Below are 23,635 nucleotides of genomic sequence, written 5' to 3' on the forward strand. Positions count from 1 at the left end.
AAAAAAAAAAAGGTAGAATTTCAATTCCAATAGTACCTTTAACTTTTAGGTCTACTACTCTGTTAGGAAAGAAAGGCATTTCGGGCTGTATCAGTGTCCTAACTTCTCGGTTTCAACATCACACATCACTATTTGTTGATTTAAACAGTTGTGATAGTAAAAGAACAAGCAAGAACAAATAGTTTGTTTTCTAACTTTCTAATTCAGCTGTATTAATATGCGCTTAACTTTACTCTTTTACACAAAGATACTAACAGAGGGGCATCTAGGCCCCATTTGAGTCCAGTTGAGACTGATTTGATCCCCAAGCACATTAACTGGGTGTGTTAATCCAGTTTTGAAAAGCTTGATTTCGGTCAGACTAACATGCTTAAAAGTCCAGTCTAGTTTTAGTGGTAATAACAAGATAATTAACTTTTACTTGTGTACTGTAAATGTGCTCAAATCTGATTGGCTGCCCCCAAGATGCAAAAATAAACAAGACAAAGGAAATGTTCTGCCACTACAGTGTAGACGTGTGAACGGGGGCCTGTACAAACGTGGCTTACCTGTTTCCACGCCGACTCCGAGTTTGTGTTTCGCTGAAGAAACGTGAACCAGTGGATTATAAATGGATTTGTTCCTCTTTAAAAGTTTGACTGCAGTCGAGGTTAAGGGTGAACGAATGAATGTAGGTCAATGGACTGCCTGAGAAGTGTGTGTGTGTAGGTGTGTGTAGCCAGACTTCAACATACTGCGTGCAACTGTGGATACGTGTGTGTAGAATGTGAGTGAATATGCCTCCTGTTTTTTAGGTGAGAGCTTCTTTGCACATTGTGTGTGTGTGTGTGTGTGTGACCTGTTCTTTGTTCCTGTGCTCGGTGCAGTAAGGAGAGTGGACCGTTGACTAGGATTAATGCCCAACATATGGCAACCCTACGGGACGCACACACACACACACACACACACACACACGCACACTCACGGACACACACTGCAGTCATTACTCTGAACAAAGAACTGTAAGGCTAATGAGAAGGCAATATCATGTGTCCTCTGCGCACACACGGCATGAATTCATGTGGATACACACCTTAATGTTGCTTACACATGGATGGATGCAGATGAACACACACACACACACACACACACACACACACACACACACACACACCTGGTACTGTAACATGTATCTATTGTGTGTTAGCAGCAGCTGAAGGGTAGCAAGGGCTTGTTGATGGAAAGGCTTCGAGGTCTGAATGCAAACACCTGTTTGAGAGTGGTGTGTTTGTTGCAAAGACGTGTGTATCTGTGTGCGAATGTGAATGAGGGAGGAAGAGGTGAAGTAGAGTTCAGAGGAAAAGTGAAGGTTCATGTTTTCATTTCTTCATGCTCCTCTGCCTTTCTCTCTTTCTGTGTGAGTGTGTGTGTTTTTCTCACATACAGATCACACCCAAAAACATTCGCAGTCGTTTTCTCTTCACGTCTTTTAGCACACACACCCCCCCGTCCGTCCGCCCCCCCCCCACACACACACACACACTCCTCCACTCTCAGCGGGATCAGACCGATTTATTCAACATGTTCCTGAAAAGCCCGACATCCCGTCTGATCTGTTCTAGTACTGTAGTAAGTGGATCTTCCCTAAGCCCCGCCCTCTCTAGTAACTGTTGCTACACATGAAAAGCTGCCATTGTCCAACTCAACGTGAGCAGTTCGCATTGACTGAGTGCAAATTTAAACTGTACTTTATGGAAATCCCCAAAAGTATTAATGGATGAGACAAAGGTTTAAAGGTTGTGAAGGTTCTCTGTTCTTTATGCACTTAACGTCGTTGACCAAAGTCTGTACATTAAAATAAGCAATTGAAGAACCAGCAATATGAAGAACTTTAAAACTATTAGAACAAATTAAGCAATGGAAATAAAACAAAAACTCTCGTATGGAATTTAAAGTCAAGGAATTAAGGAGTGTTTTAAGATGAGATTTAACAACAGGAAGCATTGAAGCCCATCTGTCATGTTAGGGACATTTGGTTCCATAATTTCAGGGCTACGACTGCAAAGGCCGAGCTCATTAACTGCCTTATAAGTCAATATTAAAACCTTAAAATGAGGAGATATGCTTACATGTGTATGTTGAAAGCAGTGTTGAGGTGGGGAAGAGGTTCGCTAACTAAATCAAGTTTTCAACTTCTAACTTAGCATGTCCATATTATTTTGTTTCTGTCCACTGTTATCACTGAGGTGATTGTGCATCTAGCAGCAGGGCTTATTTTTGTTTGTTTGCCAAAGCCAAGCTTCTGAGAAGAGATGACGAGGCAGTAAAACTGTACCAACTGGCCAAAAAGATGGATGGAAATTTTTTCCTTATTCCAAGGAGATTACGGACTTTGCCAAGCGCAGAAGATCATGGCTCCAGGCCAATAAAAAGGTGGACTGCAGTCCTGCGAGTCCTAAAGTCTCTGCAGTGCTAATTTTGTGTCTAAAAATGCAAAACTCTAATGCCACGTCAGAAGACTTCAGATCATTTGTATGCACACAATCTTCCATTGTAGAAACTTCTCTGCGCACTTAGTCAATTACATAAATGGTGTCCAAGCTAACTCTGCAATTAGTTTCAGCAACTATTCCAGACTAATTTAAGCTAGCTTTCCTACATAGCTCATTTCTTTAAAAATATAATTTATGAAAAGTATAATTTGTTGTGGACATTTTCGCTTGAGCCAGGTGACACTGACGTTAGTTGCACAGAAATGGGCAGAAATAAATCAACCAACATCACAAACAAACAAATACCAAGTTTTTTGTGATATCTTAAGATTTTAACAGTCGGAATCACCATAAAAGTCTTAATAAAAGTTATTTGTTTGACTATTAGCAGGCTAATACAATTTTAATCAGTGTTTCTCAAATGTACACCTTTTAGATACTTAATCCTTTGCTAGCTTGCCAGCTAATTAATGTTAGCTTCTGTGAGTCTGCTGACCGCAGAGCTTGTGAAGACCAGTTTGAATGTTGTGTGTCATTATAATCATCTAAATCACAATTGTGCTTTTTATGATGGTTATTTCTTGAAAAGAGAAGGGGAACAAATATGAATCATTATCTTGTTTCGAAAGTCTAAACACGTTTTAGCTAGGCAAGTTATAGTTTTAGCAGGACTCTCTGAGCTTGTCATCTTATTAGTTTTTTCCATAAATGAGAACTAGCAAACGTTATTTAATCATTTTTACTTGTGGAAAAAGACATTTTTTCATCTCTCACCCTGAGATGTTCCCAAAAAAATGGGTCAGAAAAAGTTGTTACGTTAGCTTTAGCCGACCTAATTTATAGCACACTCTCTTTTGCTGGGAGTCCAGATTTGTCTTTGAAAACATTATCATAGAGCATTCTGATGGTTAAAACTGACATCAAAATGTAAGATTCTGGTCCCGTGGTTCATGAATTCGGCTTTTTTGGTATAAAGACACAGTCTAGTTTGACTCTCACAGCGTGCTGTGGGTTTACCGAAGTTGTTTAAGAGGACGTTTGACCTGCAAACACCACATTCACAGCTGGTATAATATTGGAAATATGAGTTTTGGTCCAGGTAATAAGGCTTACAATCAGCTCAACTGATTAATCTATTTTTAAACAATCATTACAGTGTGTTTGGTTTTAGTAAACTTGAATATAATGTGTTGTATTTATTTCAGTTTTATGCCCTTATTTAACCTACTGAATATATATTTTGAGTTTGCTCTATCATTTCTGCTCTCATGCAGTGACACTGTGGTGTTTGTCATATACAGGTTTTATTTTTTCTCTCTCTAGGTGTAAATGACTTTGGACGGCCATCTGTTACTTAGCCACCCTGCAGAGAGTTGGCCTGCATGCGCACCTCCTGAGTGTGTGTGTGGGTGTGTGTACCTTCCTTTATGTTAAATTGCATGTGTGCAGTTACTGTATTCTTGTGTTTGAGTGTGGTTATTTATGCCTACGTGCACATGCATAATAGAGTAGGCTATGTGTGTGTGTGTGAGGCAAAACTGGGGGGTAAGAGAGATGCTTGAGTGTGTTGAGTGTTTATTCAGCTTCACTTGCACATGTAGAACATGTAATCCTGTGTTTGTCTGTGTAAGGAGGATGCTGTTTAATACAAGTGTTGACATATTTAGCCTCACTAGAAGCTAATGTCTCCTCATCTGTCCGATTCTCTCAATGAATAAATTATATTTCAAGATATTTCGGGAGCAGCTGCCTAAGGTTTAATGTTAAAGCTTTACTTTTTATCCTTTCTTTAATTCCCAATTCTCTTTGTAGGAGAAAGCTGAAAGGAAGTACTTTATAGTCTTACACTGGCACACTTGTCTCACATAATTGTCTCTTGGTTTCTGAACCAGGACGATTTTAAAAAAAACTAAGCTTACACAAACAAAACAAACAAAAAAAAGGGATTTCGTTTACTTGAAATAAGCTAAATGATCAGCAACAGAATGAGAAGATTTGACTAGTCAAGTCTTCCGACCCAAGAGACCCCCAAAGATATCTTGAAAATGGTGACCAGACTAAAAGCGAGTACATCTTTCCTGTTACAATTAATCTATTTTAGAATTATTTTCAGTTTTGCGTTAATCAGTATTCATCAAACAAAAATCTTTGTAATGTTGGTATTTGTAGTTTCAAGCAGTAAACTAACTTAAAACCAGTAACAGAATTTCAGTTATAGGTTAGTATATCATATTAAGATGATTAAGGGCCAAAGTGTTTGATACAAATTAAATATTTTTACATAGAAAATGTCCTGGAAAGAAGACATATGTTGTCATCCAAAAAAAAAAAGAGCCCGTTTCAATGATTCTAAAGACTCCATCTTGCATAGTTTTCCATTTTTGCATTGTTGTTGGCCTGAGTATCTGACAGCAGCTCTGGGTGGCGATGCATGACAGTTACTGGCTTGTGAATAAGTGATGTTATGACCAATATTTATTTGATTGTTATTGTTTTTAATGCTTTAAACGGTCTTCTTTAGAGTGACTTTTTGCTTTGAAAATCTCTGTTATTATTTTTTTTTCATCTTAGTTATTTACTTTGCTATTTTTTCTGCCTATATGCAGCATTTTCACATTGTTTCACAAGGTTTTGAACTTTCAGGTTGTCAGTCAGCTTCCAAATACTCTGAATTAGATTATTCGGGTTATTTAAAAATAAATAAATAAATCAGCTTTCCAATTACATCATACGATCAGCCCAGTACTCAGTCTAATAAGGTCCATGTAACCCGAACTACTTCCGTGTTATTTCCTTTATCCTTATTACAAACCTGTAGTGCAAAGTGTTACTATTTCTGACATCAGTGTCTAAAAGCAGACACATTTTAAATCCTTTATTCATTACACTTGTCAAATTTAGGTTTTTATCATGAAGGAACTGAATGGAGAATACTAATCGAGCCCTTGCTGTAATGAAGCTGGGATGTGTTAGGATTTCTGCTGGTTGTAGTACTTAAAGGTGACAAAAAATATGCTCGTTGAGTCACTCCCCAGCGATGCTGACCGAGAACGATCAATTACATGTCACCCAGATGGTTCTTTTTTTGGACCAATAAGGTGCAACTTCACCCCCCCCCCGTCCGTTAGCCAGTGAAAACTCTCAGAAGCTGCCGTTTACTCTCAGTTTTGATTACGTCTGACTGACCTGCTGTGTCTGCTGGAGCATCCAGCTGTTAGCGTCCGACTGCCGAGGTGACGCTCGACCGACGGAACACCACGCAAGTTTTTCCATTTCTGATCTGAGCCCAAGAGGCTCGCAAATGGCAAAAATAAGCCTGAAGTGTTTTAAGGGAAAAAAAAACAAAACAGAAAACACAATTTATAGCAGCATATCAAATGTAATGCACCGACGGTCCTTTTGGCTCCTGTTATAACAGTCAAACATAAATTTACATGTTAAAAATGTTTCGTTTTTATTAGTTCCTAAAGAAAAACATTTTGGTGTTTCAGCTGAATGAAGTAAAATCGTCGACGTGCAAGAAAACGCACGATTAGTGAGTTAAAAGTTGAAACCTTACAGACAACTGTAAATACGAATACATTTAGATTTGAGAATCTCAGAAATAATTCTCTTGTTCTGAGAACTTTAATGTTAACGATGTAGTTGTATATTTTCATGCAGTGTAAGCTGTAACAAATGATTTAATGCTGCCCCCCCTTTTTTTTTACATCGTTCCAAGATTTTCTTTTAATCTTTCTGCTACCAGAGAGCTTTCCACACACAACAGGATATTTCAGATTTATGATGGAAATAAATTTGAAAAAAAAAAGGTGACTCTAAACCAATTTCATCCTTAAACAAGGGAAAGACTGAAAACGAAGCCCGGCTTCGAGTGTATTTCAGTTGTAGCAGTTGTCGAGGATGATAAGTGGAAGACTGGTACCGTGGCCTTGTTTCCCTGCTCAGCTCTGAAAAATCTGATTTAGAGTTGGGGGTAATTCAACTCGCTTTCTGTGTCTCTACCCCTCCAGCTCTCGTCCGGGCCGTCCTCCCAAGCGTTGCTCTGGTGCCGGGATCCAAGAAAGCCCCAGGCTGCTGCACCCGGGGCTCCCCGGCCTGCTGTCCCCCAACCTGCTGTCCCACACCGGTGAGACACACCAACAATCTTCTCGTCTTTTTGCTCCACTCATTTGTTTAATCTTTTGTTTTAACTGGGGCTCTCTTTAAAATCCTGATTTAGTCTTTATACGCAGCTCTGATGGGTTTCTTTAGGAAAGCACCGTGCAGTGGCAGGAGATTAATGGAAGAAACTGGATGTGGTTATAGAGCCGCAAAGTCTATAAGGGAGAAGGGAGTAATGGTGGATAGATGGGTTGACCCCCGCTATTAATTTCCAACAAGTATTGGGTTGATATGAGACCAGAGAGCACAGGTACTGGGGAAGGTTTTAGATGTAATTATTGCAACCTTTGTATATACAGTAAGACATGTACAGACCAAGTGGTTGGAACTTTAAGGAGATCAACATGAAGATGACGAGATAAATGTAAGAAAGACGTTTAGCTTTTAGCCCCAGTGATGTGGTCAGAGCTGCAGATTTTTTAGGCTTAAAAGTTAGTCTACTTCAGCCAATGACTGTTAGATGAGGACTTATTTCTGCCTTTGCATTTGACTGTCAGTTGGGAGTTAGCAACAGCTGCTCGAGGAGCAAGCTAAAAGCTTTTGATGAAACATGTAGCCCTTTGTTTTGTAGTGAAGATGATCAATAATACTGATCAAATTCTGGTTTGAAGCTGTCTGCCTCTAATATAAATCATTAATATCCGAGCATGTATCGAGTGGTCAGGTAAAAGTGCTTGTCTGTCTTTTAACCTTTTGTCCCATTTTCAAGTGTTTCTTTTTTTTGGGGGGGGGGGGTGTTAAAAATCTTCCTTATTTCAAACAATTCAAAGAATAACAAAAACCATCTTTAGGCCAAAGTTTGTGCAGTGAGCTTCTTGAAACATCCTCCTTCTCTCTCGAGCTTCAGTTTCCTCGGTCCAGTCGTGAAATCCAGACTGGTGTCAAAAGTGAGTGTCGGACGGGGAGGTTCGGCTGGATTAATTGGATGTTTTTGTTTTTTCTTCCACGCCACGAGCAAAACAGCTTTTGTGTCGATCTGAACTTTTCACAGTGAGAGTCGTGGATTCGCTGCCGTCACTCCTTGTTTGGGAAAAAAAAAAAAAAAAAAAATGTAAAAAACTCAGTATCTTCCCCTTTAGTTTAATCCCTTTATTTCCTCTTCTCGTTCCACCTATTTTCTCCTCTTCGCAAGTCAAATCCCAGCCCCCGATATTCTGTTTCCTCATTCCTTTTTCCCACCCTGCGTCTATTCCTCCATCAAGCTTCCACCCTTTCTTCTGCCTCCTTTCATCCCTTCATCACTGCTTTGTGTCACCCTCACTTTCTTATTTCACTGCCGTTTCCCGTCATCTGATTTACTCATCTAGTCATCTTTTTTCTGGACTACTCTTCTCTTTCTGCCCATCCCTCTGTTCACATCCTTCTCTTTTAAGTAAAACAGGTTATTCCCCCCCTCTTGTTGCCAAAAAAATATAAGTGAGTAACGAACGAACGAACGGAAGGAAGTCGCCAGCTGATCATGATGAAACCTAAAAACGACCGCAAAGTACTGAGCCGACGACGGTGGGAGGGAAGGGAAAGGGAAGCGTAGAGATGGACCAAGCAAGACACTACAAGTGCGACAACAGGGGGATGAGGAATGGAAAAATGGAGGAGTGGATGAAGGGAAGAAGGAGAAAGGCGCAAAAGGAAGAAAACAAAGATGAGAGAAAGAGGGCGAAGGAGTGCAGATTGCACGGTGGTGTGATGAATGAGACGTCTCTGGGGTCCCACTCCTCCATCTGTCCATCCCTCCTCCTTCACTCCTCATGTTCCTCCTCTCTTCCATTCCTCCTCAGCTCGTCTCCCTCTCTTCATTATTCCTTCTTTCCTTTCCGTGTCTTCGCTCATCTCTCTTATTTCTATCCTCCTTTTGTCCTCATTTCTTCTCCTGCTCATCTTCCTTCCCTCTCCCCACTTTGTCATTCCTCCTTTCCTTCCTTCCTTCCTTCCTTCCTTCCTTCCTTCCTTCCTTCCTTCCTTCCTTCCTTCCCTTATTTTGTCCATTATTTCATCCTTCTTTAACATCTCCTTTTCAGTCTTCCTCCCCTTTTTTCTTCTTCATTTAATCATTTTTCTTCTTTTGTCATCCTTTTCCTCCCACTTTCTTTTTGAAATCATCTTGCCGACTCCTCCCTTCTTCCCAAAGTACTCCCGTTTCCTTTCCTCCTTTCCTAACTTGCTCCTCTCCTTCATTCTAACTTTTACTCCTTCTTCCATGCTTTCCTCCATTTTCCTCACGTTGTTTTCATCTCCTCTTACATTCTCTTCTCCTTTTCTTAACTACAATTTTCCACCCTTTCTCCATACTTCCTTTACTCTGCTCCTTTGCAGACTTCATCTGCCTCTTTCACTCCCCTCGCCTTCTTGACCGTCTCCTCTCCACCTTCTGTCCGTCTCACCTCCCTTGTTTTTCCCACTTTCATTTCTAACTTCTCTTTCCCGTCTCGTTTCCTCTCCTCTTTCTCCACCCTCTCAGTACTGCCCATCCTTCCTTCTGTCCTTCCTACCCTCCTTTCTTATTTTTGTGAACCTCTCCAAACTTGTTCTCATTCGTATCTGCGCCTTCCTGTTCATCATCCCTCCTCCATCTTCTCACCTCTCTAATCTTTTTTTCTCGTCATTTTGCCAGTTTATTTTCCTCTCCATCCCTCCCTCCTTCCATTCCCTTGACAGTGACTGTTGGCCTCCTTCTCCCTCCCTTCCTCTCCAGGATAAATAAAACATGCTTGTGTTTAGTGACATATGGACACAGCTCACTGTGGCATACTAATGACACACACACATACCTGATATGTGTGTGTGTTTGTTGAACATTAGTGGAACCCAGAGAAAACATTTGCTCACTTATGATCGCTCATTAGCTCACACACACACACACAACATGCATAGCACACACTCGCTTACACACACACTTGGCAGTCGTTGGATGTCGCAATCCGCCTCAGTCACACACACGCAGAGTTGGTCGTCTTAGCGGCCCTGCGTCCATGGAGACGCCACGTTGCCGGGGGAGACGAGCTGTTGTTTACGACCTTGCGGGCGCCACAGCGATGGGGGGTCATCGGCCAATCACAGATGGGCATTTATCACACTGGTAGAAAAACACGAAGTGAGTGATTTTTTTGTTTTTTTTGGGGAGAAAATGGTGAGAAGATGGCAAAGGACATGAGATGATGATGAGAGAGACTACAAGGAAAGAAGATGAGGATGAGGAGGACGGAGGAGGGGAGAGAGACGATACGTGGGAGAAAGTTGAGTCAAAGATGGCAAAAGAGAGACAAGGATGAAAAGATGGAGTGAAGATGCAAGGATGAACAAGTAGGGACAGAAATTAGATGAAACGAGAGGAAATTTAGCTGGAAAAAAACCCCAGCAAGAAGAGATGGAAGAAGAAAAAATGGGATAAAAACAGAAAGAGGGGGGAAAAAAAGAGTGAGGAGACTTAAACAACAGCAAGCGAGTGATATCAGTTTAATTGGCCTCATCCTCCTTCACAAAGACGCTGTGATGATAAGCGTGGGAGCGTGTTTATGTGTGTGTGGTAACCTATGCAGGGTGCTGCGGCACTCATTTGACTTGTTAATTCACTTCAAAAACAGCTCAATGGTTCGCCTTGTCTTCTAACACACACACACACACACACACACACACACACACACTTCATGTAAACACACACACAGCCTCAGAGACACACCGAAGCTACCTAAACTCACATTTTGAAACGATAAACATAAACACATCTGGCTCACGAGCATGCACACACACTTTGAAACGCACTCTGTATGGGTTACAGATGAAGTGTTTTCAATCTTGTCCTGAGGAGAATACACTCATCTGAGGACCCTCATGTGCACCTGCAGACACCGAGAGGAGACAGAGATGAGGAGGGGGGGGGGGGAGGGGGGGGGGGCTGAAGAGGACTAAAGTGGCATTAAGTCTTTTTCATCTTTCTCCTCCTCCTGCCTCACGTTGTTCCGCTTTCTCTACCCGAACACTAAACTGGTGACATTTAGCAGCCAGCACCCCCCACTGGTTAAGTTTGCACGTACATTTTTTTTTTCTTTTGAATTTTCTGTGGGAAACACACCGATTTACTTCAAGATTAAGCTGTGATGTGGATGATACTGATCATCTAAATACAATGCATGTTTCTGCGAGGAAAACCTGGCTTCCTGGCATTCTGGTAGAGGTTACTTTGATTATTTTGCTCAGTCTCCTCCAAGAGGACAGTGCTCAACCTGCAACCTTTTCCACCCAAATAATCCACCTCAACCAGAGGCCTGCACTAAGAAGCAGGCTTAGCGAGATAACATCAGGTTCAACAGCTGCTTTTCTTCTTATAATGTAATGGGGTGTATCCCCATTACAAATCACGTTGGCCGCCTAACCTGAGTCGAGATAAGACATCATCGCATGTAAAAGCGCCACCTCCTGACCAATCAATTAAATTACGACAATGTTCCGTTGTCGGAGAGAGTTTCTCAACCTCTGACTAGATTAAAAGACGGACTGTGCTGTATGGCTTCATCGTCACAATAGAGATAGCTGAGCATTTAAGGGACTGATTTTATAGCCTAAAAAAAAGAAAAAAAGACTGATCGCTCTAAACGTTTGTTCCTCCTGACTTTTAAAGGTATGGTGGTAAAATCATCACTGTGCGTTCATATTCCAGAGGTCCTATTTCAAGATGTCCTACTTTTTCAGTGTAGCCGTTTCTTAAATTATTTTGAAAATACAAGGATGAACACCCAGGTTACGTTCTGACGATGTATGCCGTCAGGTTTCCAAATATTTGCGAGAAGATAGTAGTTTTGGGTACTGCAGCTCATAGAGAGGACTTATGACCAAACTGATTCACAGCATTTTACTGGAGCTACAATGCTAAAACGGCAAGGGACCTGAAAATAAATTTTCATACAAAAGAACATTTAGCCAAAGAGTTTCAGGGTTCACAAAACCTCCATCTTCCATCTTTACCAGGCTGTGAGAACGACCCTGAACTGGATTCAGCAGTTATAGAAAATGGATAGATGGATGTTTGAAGCTGCCCTACTGGCAGCCTTCTGCAGCAGCTCTGAACATCTCATGTGTATTGTTGGTACATATAATCTTGGCATCTTCGGATGAGCTTTTTTTCAGTGAAAACAGAATTCAAGAGTTTTCTGAAACTGCTTTGGATACTATGCCGCTGGAATGGGCACATGAAATGGATGTGCTTGGAGCCCTGAAAAGAAGGCAGCAAAAACATTGGGAATGCAGTATTTATTATTATTAATTTTTACTTGGACATGGCTGCAGGAATGAATATAACACCTCTCAATCTGGCTGTCCGACTATGCAGGCAGACAGAGACTGCAGACAGAGAGGTAACAGTGAAGGAGGAGGATTACAGAGCTTGTTAACAACAGATGGTGTAATCCTGGAAATGTTGCTAAGAGGGAGCGTCTCTCTACCACAGATGTTGCAGCTCTTTCTGCTGCACTTCAACTAAACAAAAGTCTGTGGACTGATTATTATTTTGTTTTATTTCGTTATCCATCTCTAAGAATATATATAATAATATATATTAATAATTTATACTGAAGCAATAGGATTTCCCTTTGTGGATTCATGAAATATTATTGAATTGAGCTGAACGAATTGAAAAGGCAACAGAACCCTTAATCTTTGAGAGAAGCACTAGCAGTCAACGCTCAACAGGGAGAAGACTCCTAAACACTGCCATGTTAAACATCTTAACCAGTAGACTAAACTGGATGATTTTCCATTACTTATTAGTAGTGATGGCGAAATGAGGCTTCATGAAGCATTTAAGCTTTTCATCAAATTAGTTCAGGGCAAAGCTTCTTGAGGCTTCAGGTTTTTTACAGGTTTGACTTTCCCTGAATGGTGCGCCAAATTGCGAACCACTTCCTGAACCAGTCATGTGGTACATCCCGCCGGCGAGGCTTCAGACGTAATCACATACGTCATCGTAACAAGCTTTGATGCGCGCTTCGTGAACCATTTCCTCGATTAGAACGACACGCGCTCCAAAGCCTCAGCGAGGCTTCCCATCACTACTTATTAGGCATATTTCATTTGTAGGCACTAATTCTTATTAAAAAACAAAAACAGACAAAAAATAAATAAATAAAATTTGACTTTAAAAGACAAACCACATACTCACTATTACAGGGATTAGAATCCCTAAAATTGAAAGTAGATGGAAATAATTTTGCCCCCTCCAATATTTTTATCGAGACATTTTTTCCAAAAGGTAACAAAACCCTTAAAGGTGATAGAGAAAGATTGATTGGGGCATTAATCCTTGTTCTGTGATGTGATATGTAGCCCAAAAAAAATTGGTTGGGTCTGTAATGGCTCAGAACCTCCCTAAAAGGCTCTCTCAAACAGCTATGTTACTATGCTGGGTTTAGAATGCGTCGTTTGCCCTTATTGGCGTCGTTTCAGAGCTTATCTGGCAACCTCATTATGAAATGCAGGTAGGTGTTGGCGCTATTCGGTTGCCGTTGCTTGATTGGCTGCCCTTGCTCTCACTGAAAAGAACAAGCCAGAGCTAACGTGCAATTCTTACAACAGGAATATGGCACAACACACATTTAAAACAAAATAAAATGTGATACTTACAGCTGTACTGATTGCTGGGGTTGATTTTGTTGCAAAGTCGGAACTGATCCTCTACTGAGCATTCGGCGGTTGTATGTACTGGGGATGCTGTTAAAAATAAATAAAAGCCATTGATCGCGAACATTGCTTTCCGGGGGAAGAATATGTAACGATCGTAGTCCGCTTTCACAGCCTTGGAAGGCACACCTGTTTCTGTTTCTCGCCATTGCTCCTCTTCCAGGTGGGAATGGGTGGGCACAACATTATAAATAATTAATTTCGAAGGGGCGTGTCTGAAAGGGGGTGGCTGTGGATTTGGGTGAGGGGGGGGCGATTGCGCCAAAAGATACGTCACTTAATGCTCAAACACGGATTGGCCCATTTTCTGGCGGCAATTCAAAAAAGGGGGAGTACTTGAAACAGAGGTTCTGACACTTGCTGGCACTTCGTGTGTACTCCCCACAGCGGGGAGACTCAGAACTAACACCAAAAACGTGAAAAAGACTATTTTGATTCTCTATCCCCTTTAAAGTTCCCATGAAACAGCCCAAAAGCAGAAGCTAGGGAGGCTAGCCCTGTGATTTGTCAGCCAGGCCATTCGGCATTAGCCCTCCTGAAAGTTTCAATTGGAAAAAAGAAAAGCCTTTAATTGGACACATTAGTTCATTTGTGTTTTGGCACATTGGGACCATTGTTGATGGCTTACAGTACAGGTTGCACTTTGACTTTATTCCTGAGCGGTGTGGAATAGTTTATATGGATTCTGATGACCTGATGGAAAACCTTGAGACTTCTAGCTGAGCTGTTTACGCATTCAGAAACATCTTAAAGTCAGGGACAGCACAAAGTAGCAGAAGGAATAGTACCAAATGGCCATCTCAAAATGGCTGCAAATGGCCGTCTTGGACAGTCGGTGCGAGCTAAAGATGGGCGACTTAAGTGCCTGAGCACTGAGCTGAAATCCGACTCAGCACAAAAGCAATCGACTGCATTTGTAAATCGGCACTCCGGAGTGCTCGCAGGAAGAAAAGAAGGTAAAACAAACAAACAAAAAAAAAAGCCGTAAAAAGTGTGTTTCTAAATTCAGAACACAAAGAGCAATTTCTCCGTTTCCCTGTTTGTTTTATTCAAAGTGTCACTCCATCGCTGAGAGCGCGTTCAGAGCACTCCTTCAGAGATGTAGGTGCACTCAATTAAATATTTACCACCACTGCCAAATGGGTTGGGTTTTCACGCAAGCTCAGAGGGGGGGGGCCCCGGGATTCTTGAAGATCACCCAACGGCCTTCAGCAACAAACTCGAAGCTTTGTTTTGAGTCCATTCAGAACCGAAGCACAAGAGGAGAACACCATCAGATCTTGTTAAGAGATCGCCTTCCATGTGGTGGTTGGAAAAAGAAGGTTCTTGTTTGCGTTGATGGCTGGTGCTGAAAACTATTTTAATATACAAGATATAAACACACTGTTATAAAATCTGTGTTTTAAGAAAATTGGCGGTTATTTTATTGATTTATTTTTTTTTCTTTACTGCTAGCACGTACTAAAGTCATAAATCATGGATTGTTACGTCAACTATTTTCAGACGGTCTTAACAAGTTTACCCTCATGCACTGTTGGTAATAACCTCCTGGGTTCTTGGTTCTTAGTTCAGATTATCATGTGACACTGATGATTCACTGTTTTTCTGTTATTTTCCTCTGTCCGTCCTTCAGAAAGCATTATGATGCACGGGAAGGGAAAACGAGATGCGTAAATGAGGTGCAGATGACCCACATGGGAACGCTGAGACTCACACACTCACAGGCACACGGGAAAATGTATATTCTGCAACGCGAGCGCACGCACGCACGCAAGCTCTATATGGTGCGTGTGTCTTTGAAGCAGTCTGTCAATCAATCACACACTAATTCCCAAGGTTCCGTGGTCGCCATTAGCGACGGGGGTCGATGCTCGGTAACCGTGGACACAGCGGACAGTCATTGATCCGAGAGGGAAAGAGGGGCAGAGCAGTGTGTGTGTGTGTGTGTGTGTGTGTGTGTGTGTGCTTGGTAGTCATGATGGAGAACAGTATTGTGGCTCTGCCCTCACTATTGATCGACTTCTGGTTGCACTGAGGCGAAGCGGGCATTCTGACTCTGTCCGAACGTGTGTGTGTGTGTGTGTGTGTGTGTGTGTGTGTGCGTGTACACGATCAAGCATACGTGTGTCTCAACCTATGTGTATTTCCTGTATCTCTACATGCGACTTTGTGCGTTAGTGTGTGTCAAGGTGTTCTTCAGTAGAGCAATCAATGCGTGAACACCGTTCTGACCCCACAGAGAGACTCCATTTTCCATTTAACCCCCTTCTCCATTTTCTCCGTTCCTAAATATTCATTCTTAAGCTCGAAAAGGCTCCTGCGAACATCCCCGCTCAACTTTTGCAAGAACAGGATTAAAGATGTGAAGTAGTAGAAGAGCAATCACAACCATTGCTTTTGCTTTTCGTCTAACCAGCGTTTGTCGCTCAGTTAAAACATCTGTACAATTATTAGTAAGTTGCTACTAAAGGTTATCTGTCAGGTGAGACTTTAACGTATGGAAATATTCAATTTACACCGATATGTGAAAAGTAAAAAAACCTCTTTCTAATGGTTGGCATTAGAATATTTGGTACGACAGAAATGAATTGTTAATGGATTTGCTGTTTAAACTCTATTTGAAGGGCTTCTCTGACGAGAAGTATCGACATCATCATTTCCTGTGTGACTGGCTAAATAGCAGGGCAACTTATCCGCCATCTCTATTATTCAGTGTCTGAAAGGAAATGTAGCCAGGGCCTAAAATAAGCTATTTTATTCACAATTTCACAAGGTTCAGTTGGCACTTTTTAAAAGCGATTTAGGGTTCACAATCAGTCCTCCTGATTTTCAGTTTTTACATAGCGACAGCATAACTCTGTCGATAAATCATTTAAGTTACACGCGTAACTTATGTCATGTAAAATGACCCCGAAATGGAGTTATTTAGCAACAGCAGCCTCGGTCAGGCAGCAGCTGCTCCACAGAGGTGAAGGAGAATTGTCATCTGCTGCCTCAGAAACAGGAGACAACCCATCTTTCACCTCATCTTGCCTCACCTGCACCTCGAGGCCTTTGTATCCACAGCTCAGCCATGGTAACACTCCAAGCAAACAGTGACCAGCCTTGTTAGGCTCTCCGTCTCCGTCACGGTGAGTGCAAAACACCTGTGTGCCAGGTAGTTGGGAGCAAACAGTTTGTATGAAACTGAGAGGAAACCAAAACATGGCCCTCATGCTCTGGTAGCCCAGGCCCAACAATGCCCCCCTTAGGTGAATGTCCATCAGAAATCTCTGTGTATGTTTGAGAAAGAGGTGCTGAAACAGCTGCGGGAACTCGCCTTGTACAGAGAGGTGAGGATGATGCAGGATGGAACTCATTTCATCCCACTTTAGATTGTTTTCTGGCTCATATTTACCCATCTCTGATCCCTCTCTTTTACCGAGTTATCTCTGATGTCATTTCCTGATTTTACAAAGTTTGAGATGTGTTTTTTTTTTTTTTTAAACTTTCTGGTGTAGTTTATGATTTCTAAAGAATGAGACAAAAAGTTTGGAAAGCTACTAAAGCTACTAAAGCCATCACAATAAAATCATCAAAACAAAAGATTTTAGAATTTTGTCCTGGGTAACAGTTACTCAAGGTCAAATTTTTGGGTTTGGTTGTGTTTTTTCTTCTTCTTTCAATCTAAAAAAAAAAAAAAAAAAAAAAAAAAACAACACTCAAAGATATTTGGTTCATAAGGAACATGAATCTTGGATAAAAAAAGAAAAAGCTTGAACCAGAGCAGGTTTGGCCTCTTTAATTACCGGTGAAACTTTCAATTACTCGTTGCAGCCGCCATGTAAAAACACTGTAAGAGCCACATGTTTGCATTTCCAGAAGCAAAACAAATCGCAGTGCTTTTTGATCCCAATGGATAAACTCAACCGTCCTGTTGGAAATCCACTATTTTTACACGAAGCGCCAGATTTCTGTAAAACCTTCCAGTGTCGATTTTGTGTGTGTCGATTCCAGACTTACGGCCGCCGAAATTCTGAATCTTCTTTTAACAGGAACGTGTGTTGAAAAGGGAATGAAATTGTAACGTAGTTGCAACGTTATTGTAACAAGGTTGATTAGCGGTAATCAGAACTTTTGCCTCTTTAAAAGTCCCGCTTTCCAAACTGCGCTGAAGGTGTCGGAAAATACAAGCGAGTAGAATTCCAAATTCATATACGTTATAGTTTCTGGATCATACGGTAGCTATGGGTGCTTTAAGCGCGAGTTACTGCAACGGAGTACAAGTGCAGGTATGAAATAATTACTTTGTCCGGGTTAGTGTAACCAGCATACATCTTTGTGTCCTCCACACCTCCCTCTCTTCCATCCTTCATCCATCCATCCATCCATCCATCCATCCAACTTTAAATTAAATCTCAAAACGGCTCCTCCCCCTGCCCTCCCTCTTCCCATGTCTCTCTATCTTGTTTTCTTTATAGCTTACAGACAACTGTACAGTGTGTAATGGACATTCCTCCGAGGCCATCAAGCGTGACCGGGGCAAAACCAACTGACCTACACACACACACACACACACGCACAGACACACACACACAGAGGAAAGTATGCACAGATAAGCATGCATGCATACCCACGCACACATGCATTTATACATGAAAGCAAACTGTACAGACACACTCAGCACAATGCAAAAGCTAACACGCACACTTACACACATAAGGGTGGATTTGCACAATGACACACACACACACACACACACACACACGCACACACACACACACACACACAGGGTCATCTCTCTCACTCTGCTGGTTGTTGTGTATAGAAGTCAGTTCCAGGTCAGTGCACAGAGCCAGGGATCTTGGTCCATACAAAAGAGAGAGAGTGTGTGTGTGTGTGTGTGTGGCAGTGAGGCCGTGTTCTTTCTGGGTATATTTTGTTCTTCTGTGTGTGTGTATTAGTGAGTATACATCAGGCCAGAGGCGACTGAAACTGCACTCACACCCTGAAACATTTCAGTCAAACGCTCACGCTGAAAAGAAAGTTTGACATCGACAGCCGGGCCGCACTGCAAAGCATCATGGGTAGAGGCAGGCAGCACCTGTGAGGTCTGGCACGGTGCAAACGGGGGGCTGTGATTGGTTAGCTGTGATGACTTTTGCTCCACAGGCTTTTGACAGCGTGCTGCTGAAGGCCTTCGCCACGATGATGACGATGATCTTAACGGTTGTGTGTGTGTGTGTGTGTGTGTGTGTGTGTGTGTCAGGCCTGACGGCGGCAGCCATGGCCGAGCTCCAAAAGCTACAGAAAATGAAGATGATGATGAGTCTCCAGAACGGCAATGAGTCCGACAACGACGACTTACACTCCAATACAGGTGCAGCACACGCGCAAAAACACACCTGCGAGTTAATGATGAACAAAGTTACTCAGTACATGTCAAATGTGAGGTTTTGACAGTTTCTGGAAGTTTAGTGTGGATATTAGCAATAATCAACAGAAACCCTGGAGACAAGGAAAACTTTTCAAGCCCGTTTGTTCTCCCTGTGTAGTGTAATGAACACTACACCCACCTCAGCTGCAATCAGGCCTTTGGACTTTGAGGTTATGTGGACATCAGCAAAAATGAACAAAACTAACACCATCAGCAAGTTCAGAAAATTAAGAAATGATAGGGAAAAAAAGAAGAAAAAAAAAAGGTCCTTATAGTCACACAACTTGCGAGAATCATCGAGAGAATATACCTCTGGCAGTTGGACGAACACGTCTATGAGGAAGCTGCAAATAGGAACTGTAAATAAACATCTTGCCATAGATTTAAAAAAAAAAAAAAAAAAAAAAAAAAGGCAGAAGCTGATCCAAAAAGAGCAAAAGAATAAGAAAAAAGAGGCTCCGGGCTGTTGTGCACAGCTAAGTATTTAAATTATGACAACATTAAATGAAGAAAAGGCGTGATAAAAGGAAGCATCAGCTTAAAACTCCAAAAAAAAAAAAAACAGAGACACAAGGCTGCTTCAACATTTCTTCATTCTTTGTGAAAATGAGAAGAGTAGAGGGCACTGTTACGCTTTTAAAGACCCCATTAAATCTAATTTAGCATTTGAGCCTCCATGTCTCATATAGAGTTGTGTCTGTCTGATTTTTTATTTTTTTTTAAGTGCTATCCTTGAGTTTCAGAAGGAAAGGCTTAAGGACACAGCAAACTCAAGCGAGTTCAAAGACAGTGATTTCGGGAAGTGTTTCTGAGCCCACGGAGGGGTTTCCATGACAGAATCATGTCTCTTGAATGCAGTGCTACTGATTTTCTGCTGTATCCCTTCGGCACAAACAAGTCTCAGAATCTTTTAATTGCAACTGTAGATTTTGGAATATTGACAGTGCTTGCAATTTTACATTGAGGAACATTGTTCTTCAGTTACTGCTGAATCTCTGCCTATTTTTTTTTACTTCTGAGACTCTACCTCTCTAAGGTGCTCTTCCCCCCCCCCCCCCCCTTTTCTTTTAAACACCAAATCATGTTACTGACCTGCTTCCTCCAGCCGTTTCGTTTCCAGCATTTAGTCTCCCTGTCCCAACTTTACTTTAAACTCTTGTGAAGTAAGTTTTGGCTTATAAGATTAGGAAATAATGGAGTTATTCATTTATTTATTTTCATTTACATTTTACACAGTGTCACAACTTTTTTAAAATAGAGGTTGTACTTTTTTGTTTCACGTCATTAGAGGCATTATGTGTGAACATCCCCATGTGGATAGAAACCAGTAATAAATAAATAAAATATTCTTTTGATATATTTTAAACATCATGGGGGAGGGGTGAAGAAAATGCAGGCTTCAATCTGAATCCAGCAGTTTCCATGTAATTCCCAAAGAACTGCTGTAAGCTCCTGCTTATTTCCACAATTCCCGGCATAACATGAGTCAGGAAAGCTGCCAGTTTGCACTAATTGGTCGGCTCCACCGGCCTAAGTAGGAACCTTGCACCGTTCTGCAGAAATTCCTTCTTTTTTCTTTTTTATTGGACAAAAGAATTTGAACGTGGCCCCCGGGGTTCAGGATGAGTCATAAACATTTTTATTTTTATTCCAGGAAATGCTAAACTTTAAAAGACCATTAGGAATACTGCCAAAAACACAGATTTTTTTTTTTTTTTTAAATCACTGTGTTAGATGCTGGTGTGAAGGTGACTTGAACAACACAGATCACACAGAACTCTTCACTTCTCGAACCTTTTGTCCTTTTTTAAGGAGTATAACTGTTAGCAATAACTGTTAGCCCAGTCAAAACCTGTGGAGCAAGACAAAATATTTTAAATAAATGATAAATAAATAAATAAATAAATAAAAAAAAAATCACTCATTTGTCCAGTCTGAACATTGTTTTTCACATGCCACCTATGAAACACACACACACACACTTTCCGGTCCACTCCATCTCTGCTGTGTTTGCTTCTCTGAATTATTAAAAAGACAGAAAACAAAAAGCTGAGTGAAAAGAATGGTGGAAGCAATCTTTCCCTCCGTTTCCACCCCGATTCTCCTTGGTTTTGTTTTTTCTCCTCATCAGTCTCTCCCTTTTCTTCAGCTGACCTGGCAAATGGGCTGATAGAGTTACTCTTCCTCTGTTCCTCCATTTTATTCTTTCGCCAAGTCGTTTTTTATTTATTCCCTCCTACTGTTATTCCTCATCTTCTCCGTTCTTCTGCCTTCTTTTATTTCGTTTAGAGTGATTTTTTTTTCTTCCTCTGCTCTCCCCCCCCCCTCCTTGTTTTGTGCGTTCGCAGAGAACCTTCTTTTCAGCGTCCGACCTTGTTTTCTTTGTGAGGGACACTCACACCGGCCTGGGAAACTGCGGCGGACAATAGAGCAGAGTGTATGAAACGAAAAAGAAAATAAAGCGAGGGTGGACAGAGGGGGAAAATATGAGACTGGGATATTTAGGGCGAGAGGAAAAGAGGGGAGAAAAAAAGATGCTCTGGTGTTTGATGGGTGAAAGTCGATCGCTCGGGCCTGTTCTGCTTGCGGTGACAGTCGCATGCTTTTTTTTTTTTTTTTTCCCCTTGATAGGAATGAGAAAAACACAGATTGGAGGGATGGGTGTCTGAGAGGAGAGGTGGAAAAAAAGAGAGAAGGGCAAATTTACGTGTCAGTGGAAACCGTGTCTTTGCTTCGTGGGGAAAAAAAGGAGGTGGAGTTTTAAAAGTAAAGGAAGAGAGAGTGATGAGAAAGGTTAGATGAAAGGAAAGAGGAGTTAAGTGGAAAGAGGCAAGAGTCGTGACGGAGAGGAGGCGAAGAGGAACCGAGAAGAGGACGACTCGTTTCTGCGAGTTTTGTTCACTGGGATCTTCTGATCGAACTCTCGTTCATTCGTTTCTGCCATACGGAGGCACGGCCCCCGCAGCTGTTCGTCCATCAAACTTAACTCAGAAAACGTTAAGAACAAGGACGTCTCATCAGAGCAGTGCTGTGTCCCGTTACACAAGTGGTTGAGGGAAAAAGAGCAAGAGAGGCGAGAAACTATGATTTTGACCTTTTGTGACTATAACACAAAAACTCTGAATATTACGGACAGGGGGAGTTTCTGGCAGCCGGTCCACCCGGATGTGCTCTGTGACTTTAATTGGTTAGTGTGCAGAAAGCGATGTTACACTGAGCGCTGCAGCGCACGATGTTCTCCTGCACGGTGGCCTACATCTGGCAGGAGTTGGAGTGAGATAATGCTAACTACTGAACTGCAGCTGGTGAGGAGCTGGGTCCAAAGTATGCCAAAACCGGAGCAGTCTGAGACCGCGTACTGCCACCGATGATGAATAAATAATCCTGGCTCCAGATCCAGATCGACATCAAAAGTTAAACACTTCTAAGCTGGAATGCGCCACACGTCTGGTAAAATTTTTATGCTAATACTTCCATTTGCTCCGAGTGATCTCGCACACAGAAAGACGGAACAAAACAAACCAATCACACAACTCCCTTAGTGGAGGTCAAATGCCAAATCACATCAGTTAGAGGTCTGTGAGTCTGGAATACTTCCAGGTATGTTTATGTCGCGTTAAACTGAATGCCATGGTTCTCTCTCTTCTTTTTAAAAAAAAAAAAAAAAAAAAAAAAATCACAAACGGGAAAATTGTCAATTTCACTTTGTATCTTTACAAACTGCTAATAACTCTCTATATGAAACTCTTCTGCTGTATAAGTGGTGTATGGGGATTACTGTGGGTGGACGAAGTTCCATATTTTACCAAAGAGAAGTGGATGGACAGCAGAGAGCAGAGGAGCAGCTACATGTATTCAGTGAGGTAACCACGAGGCCCATCCTCTGCTCTCCACTACAATCAGCCTCCCTACAGACTCTCTCCTCCACCCATTCATTTTTAATGGTATTATCATCCATTTGAGGTCTAAAACCAACTGATTTGATCATTTTCTGCTGATCTCTCGCATTATCATGGACAGATTTATTTTAAGGGGTGGAGAGGTAACAATGGTAAATCCTGCTCCTATCATACAGAATAAAAGTACCCTATACTGGGGAAACATAACCCCCCTAACTCAAATGATTTGTTCCAACATCAAGTCACACAGAAACCCCTTGGTCAAAACGTTTTTCCCTTAACTTTCCCAACCGTTTTGGTTGCCTTTTAGCCCACAGTGTGGGCCAGACCATCTGCCATTTGCAGATGGAGTGAGTGTTCCTCCTTGTATGACTCTTTATTTACCCTGTGATGGAATGGTGACCTGTTCACTCAGACTTTATAGTAAAAGAAAGGAAATTTGTCTTAAACCTAAAGATCAATATATAAGAAACAGATGCAGCGACTGTAACAAAGCCCGCTGCTTTTTTAACTGAAATTAGCTTGCGCCTATTTTGAAGCCAAAAGAGGCCATATTTGGACAAGGGGGGGGTGGAGCTAGAGAGTGAAATTTGAAACCTTATTGGACAAAAACGTATTTACATCTTAAAAGGTAGAACATCAATAATGCAATTATTTTCAAAAAGATTTACCCAATAAATCTTAAGACATAAAGTTGATACAAAAAAAGCATATAAAATTTCTCTAGTCTTAAATCTTGCAGAGGGAGGGATTTTTTTAAGAGTCTGTAGCGGTGTTGCCCCGAGTTAAACTGAGGTTGTGTTCAGTGACATATAACCAAAGACAGATGCTTGTTTTAAGAAGCTGGAAGGTGGAGAGATCAGAGTGACCAAAACATTTGGTTTTACAATAGTGAGGTGCCCATTTCTAACATTAAACAGGTTTTTCGGTCGATTTAATTCAGTCTAAATGCTCTGATGTGGTACCGAAACCAGTTTGTACAAATGTGTTTCACGGTAACTGCAGTTAGTCCGGCT

The 23,635-nt window shown here is 41.5% G+C and overlaps 1 protein-coding gene across 2 annotated transcripts in view; it reads left to right on the forward strand.

Moving 5' to 3' along the window:
* The window catches only part of LOC142368486 (dachshund homolog 2-like), a 96,773-nt gene that overhangs the window by 47,955 nt on the left and 25,183 nt on the right, over positions 1-23,635 (forward strand). For both annotated transcript variants that reach the window (XM_075450661.1, XM_075450662.1), the window contains exons 2-3: positions 6,485-6,600; positions 18,553-18,663. In XM_075450661.1, the coding sequence (XP_075306776.1) occupies positions 6,485-6,600; positions 18,553-18,663 (227 nt within the window). The remainder of the gene's footprint in view (positions 1-6,484; positions 6,601-18,552; positions 18,664-23,635) is intronic.

Source organism: Odontesthes bonariensis, chromosome 19 (genome assembly GCF_027942865.1).
Source record: "Odontesthes bonariensis isolate fOdoBon6 chromosome 19, fOdoBon6.hap1, whole genome shotgun sequence".
Taxonomy (NCBI): domain Eukaryota; kingdom Metazoa; phylum Chordata; class Actinopteri; order Atheriniformes; family Atherinopsidae; genus Odontesthes; species Odontesthes bonariensis.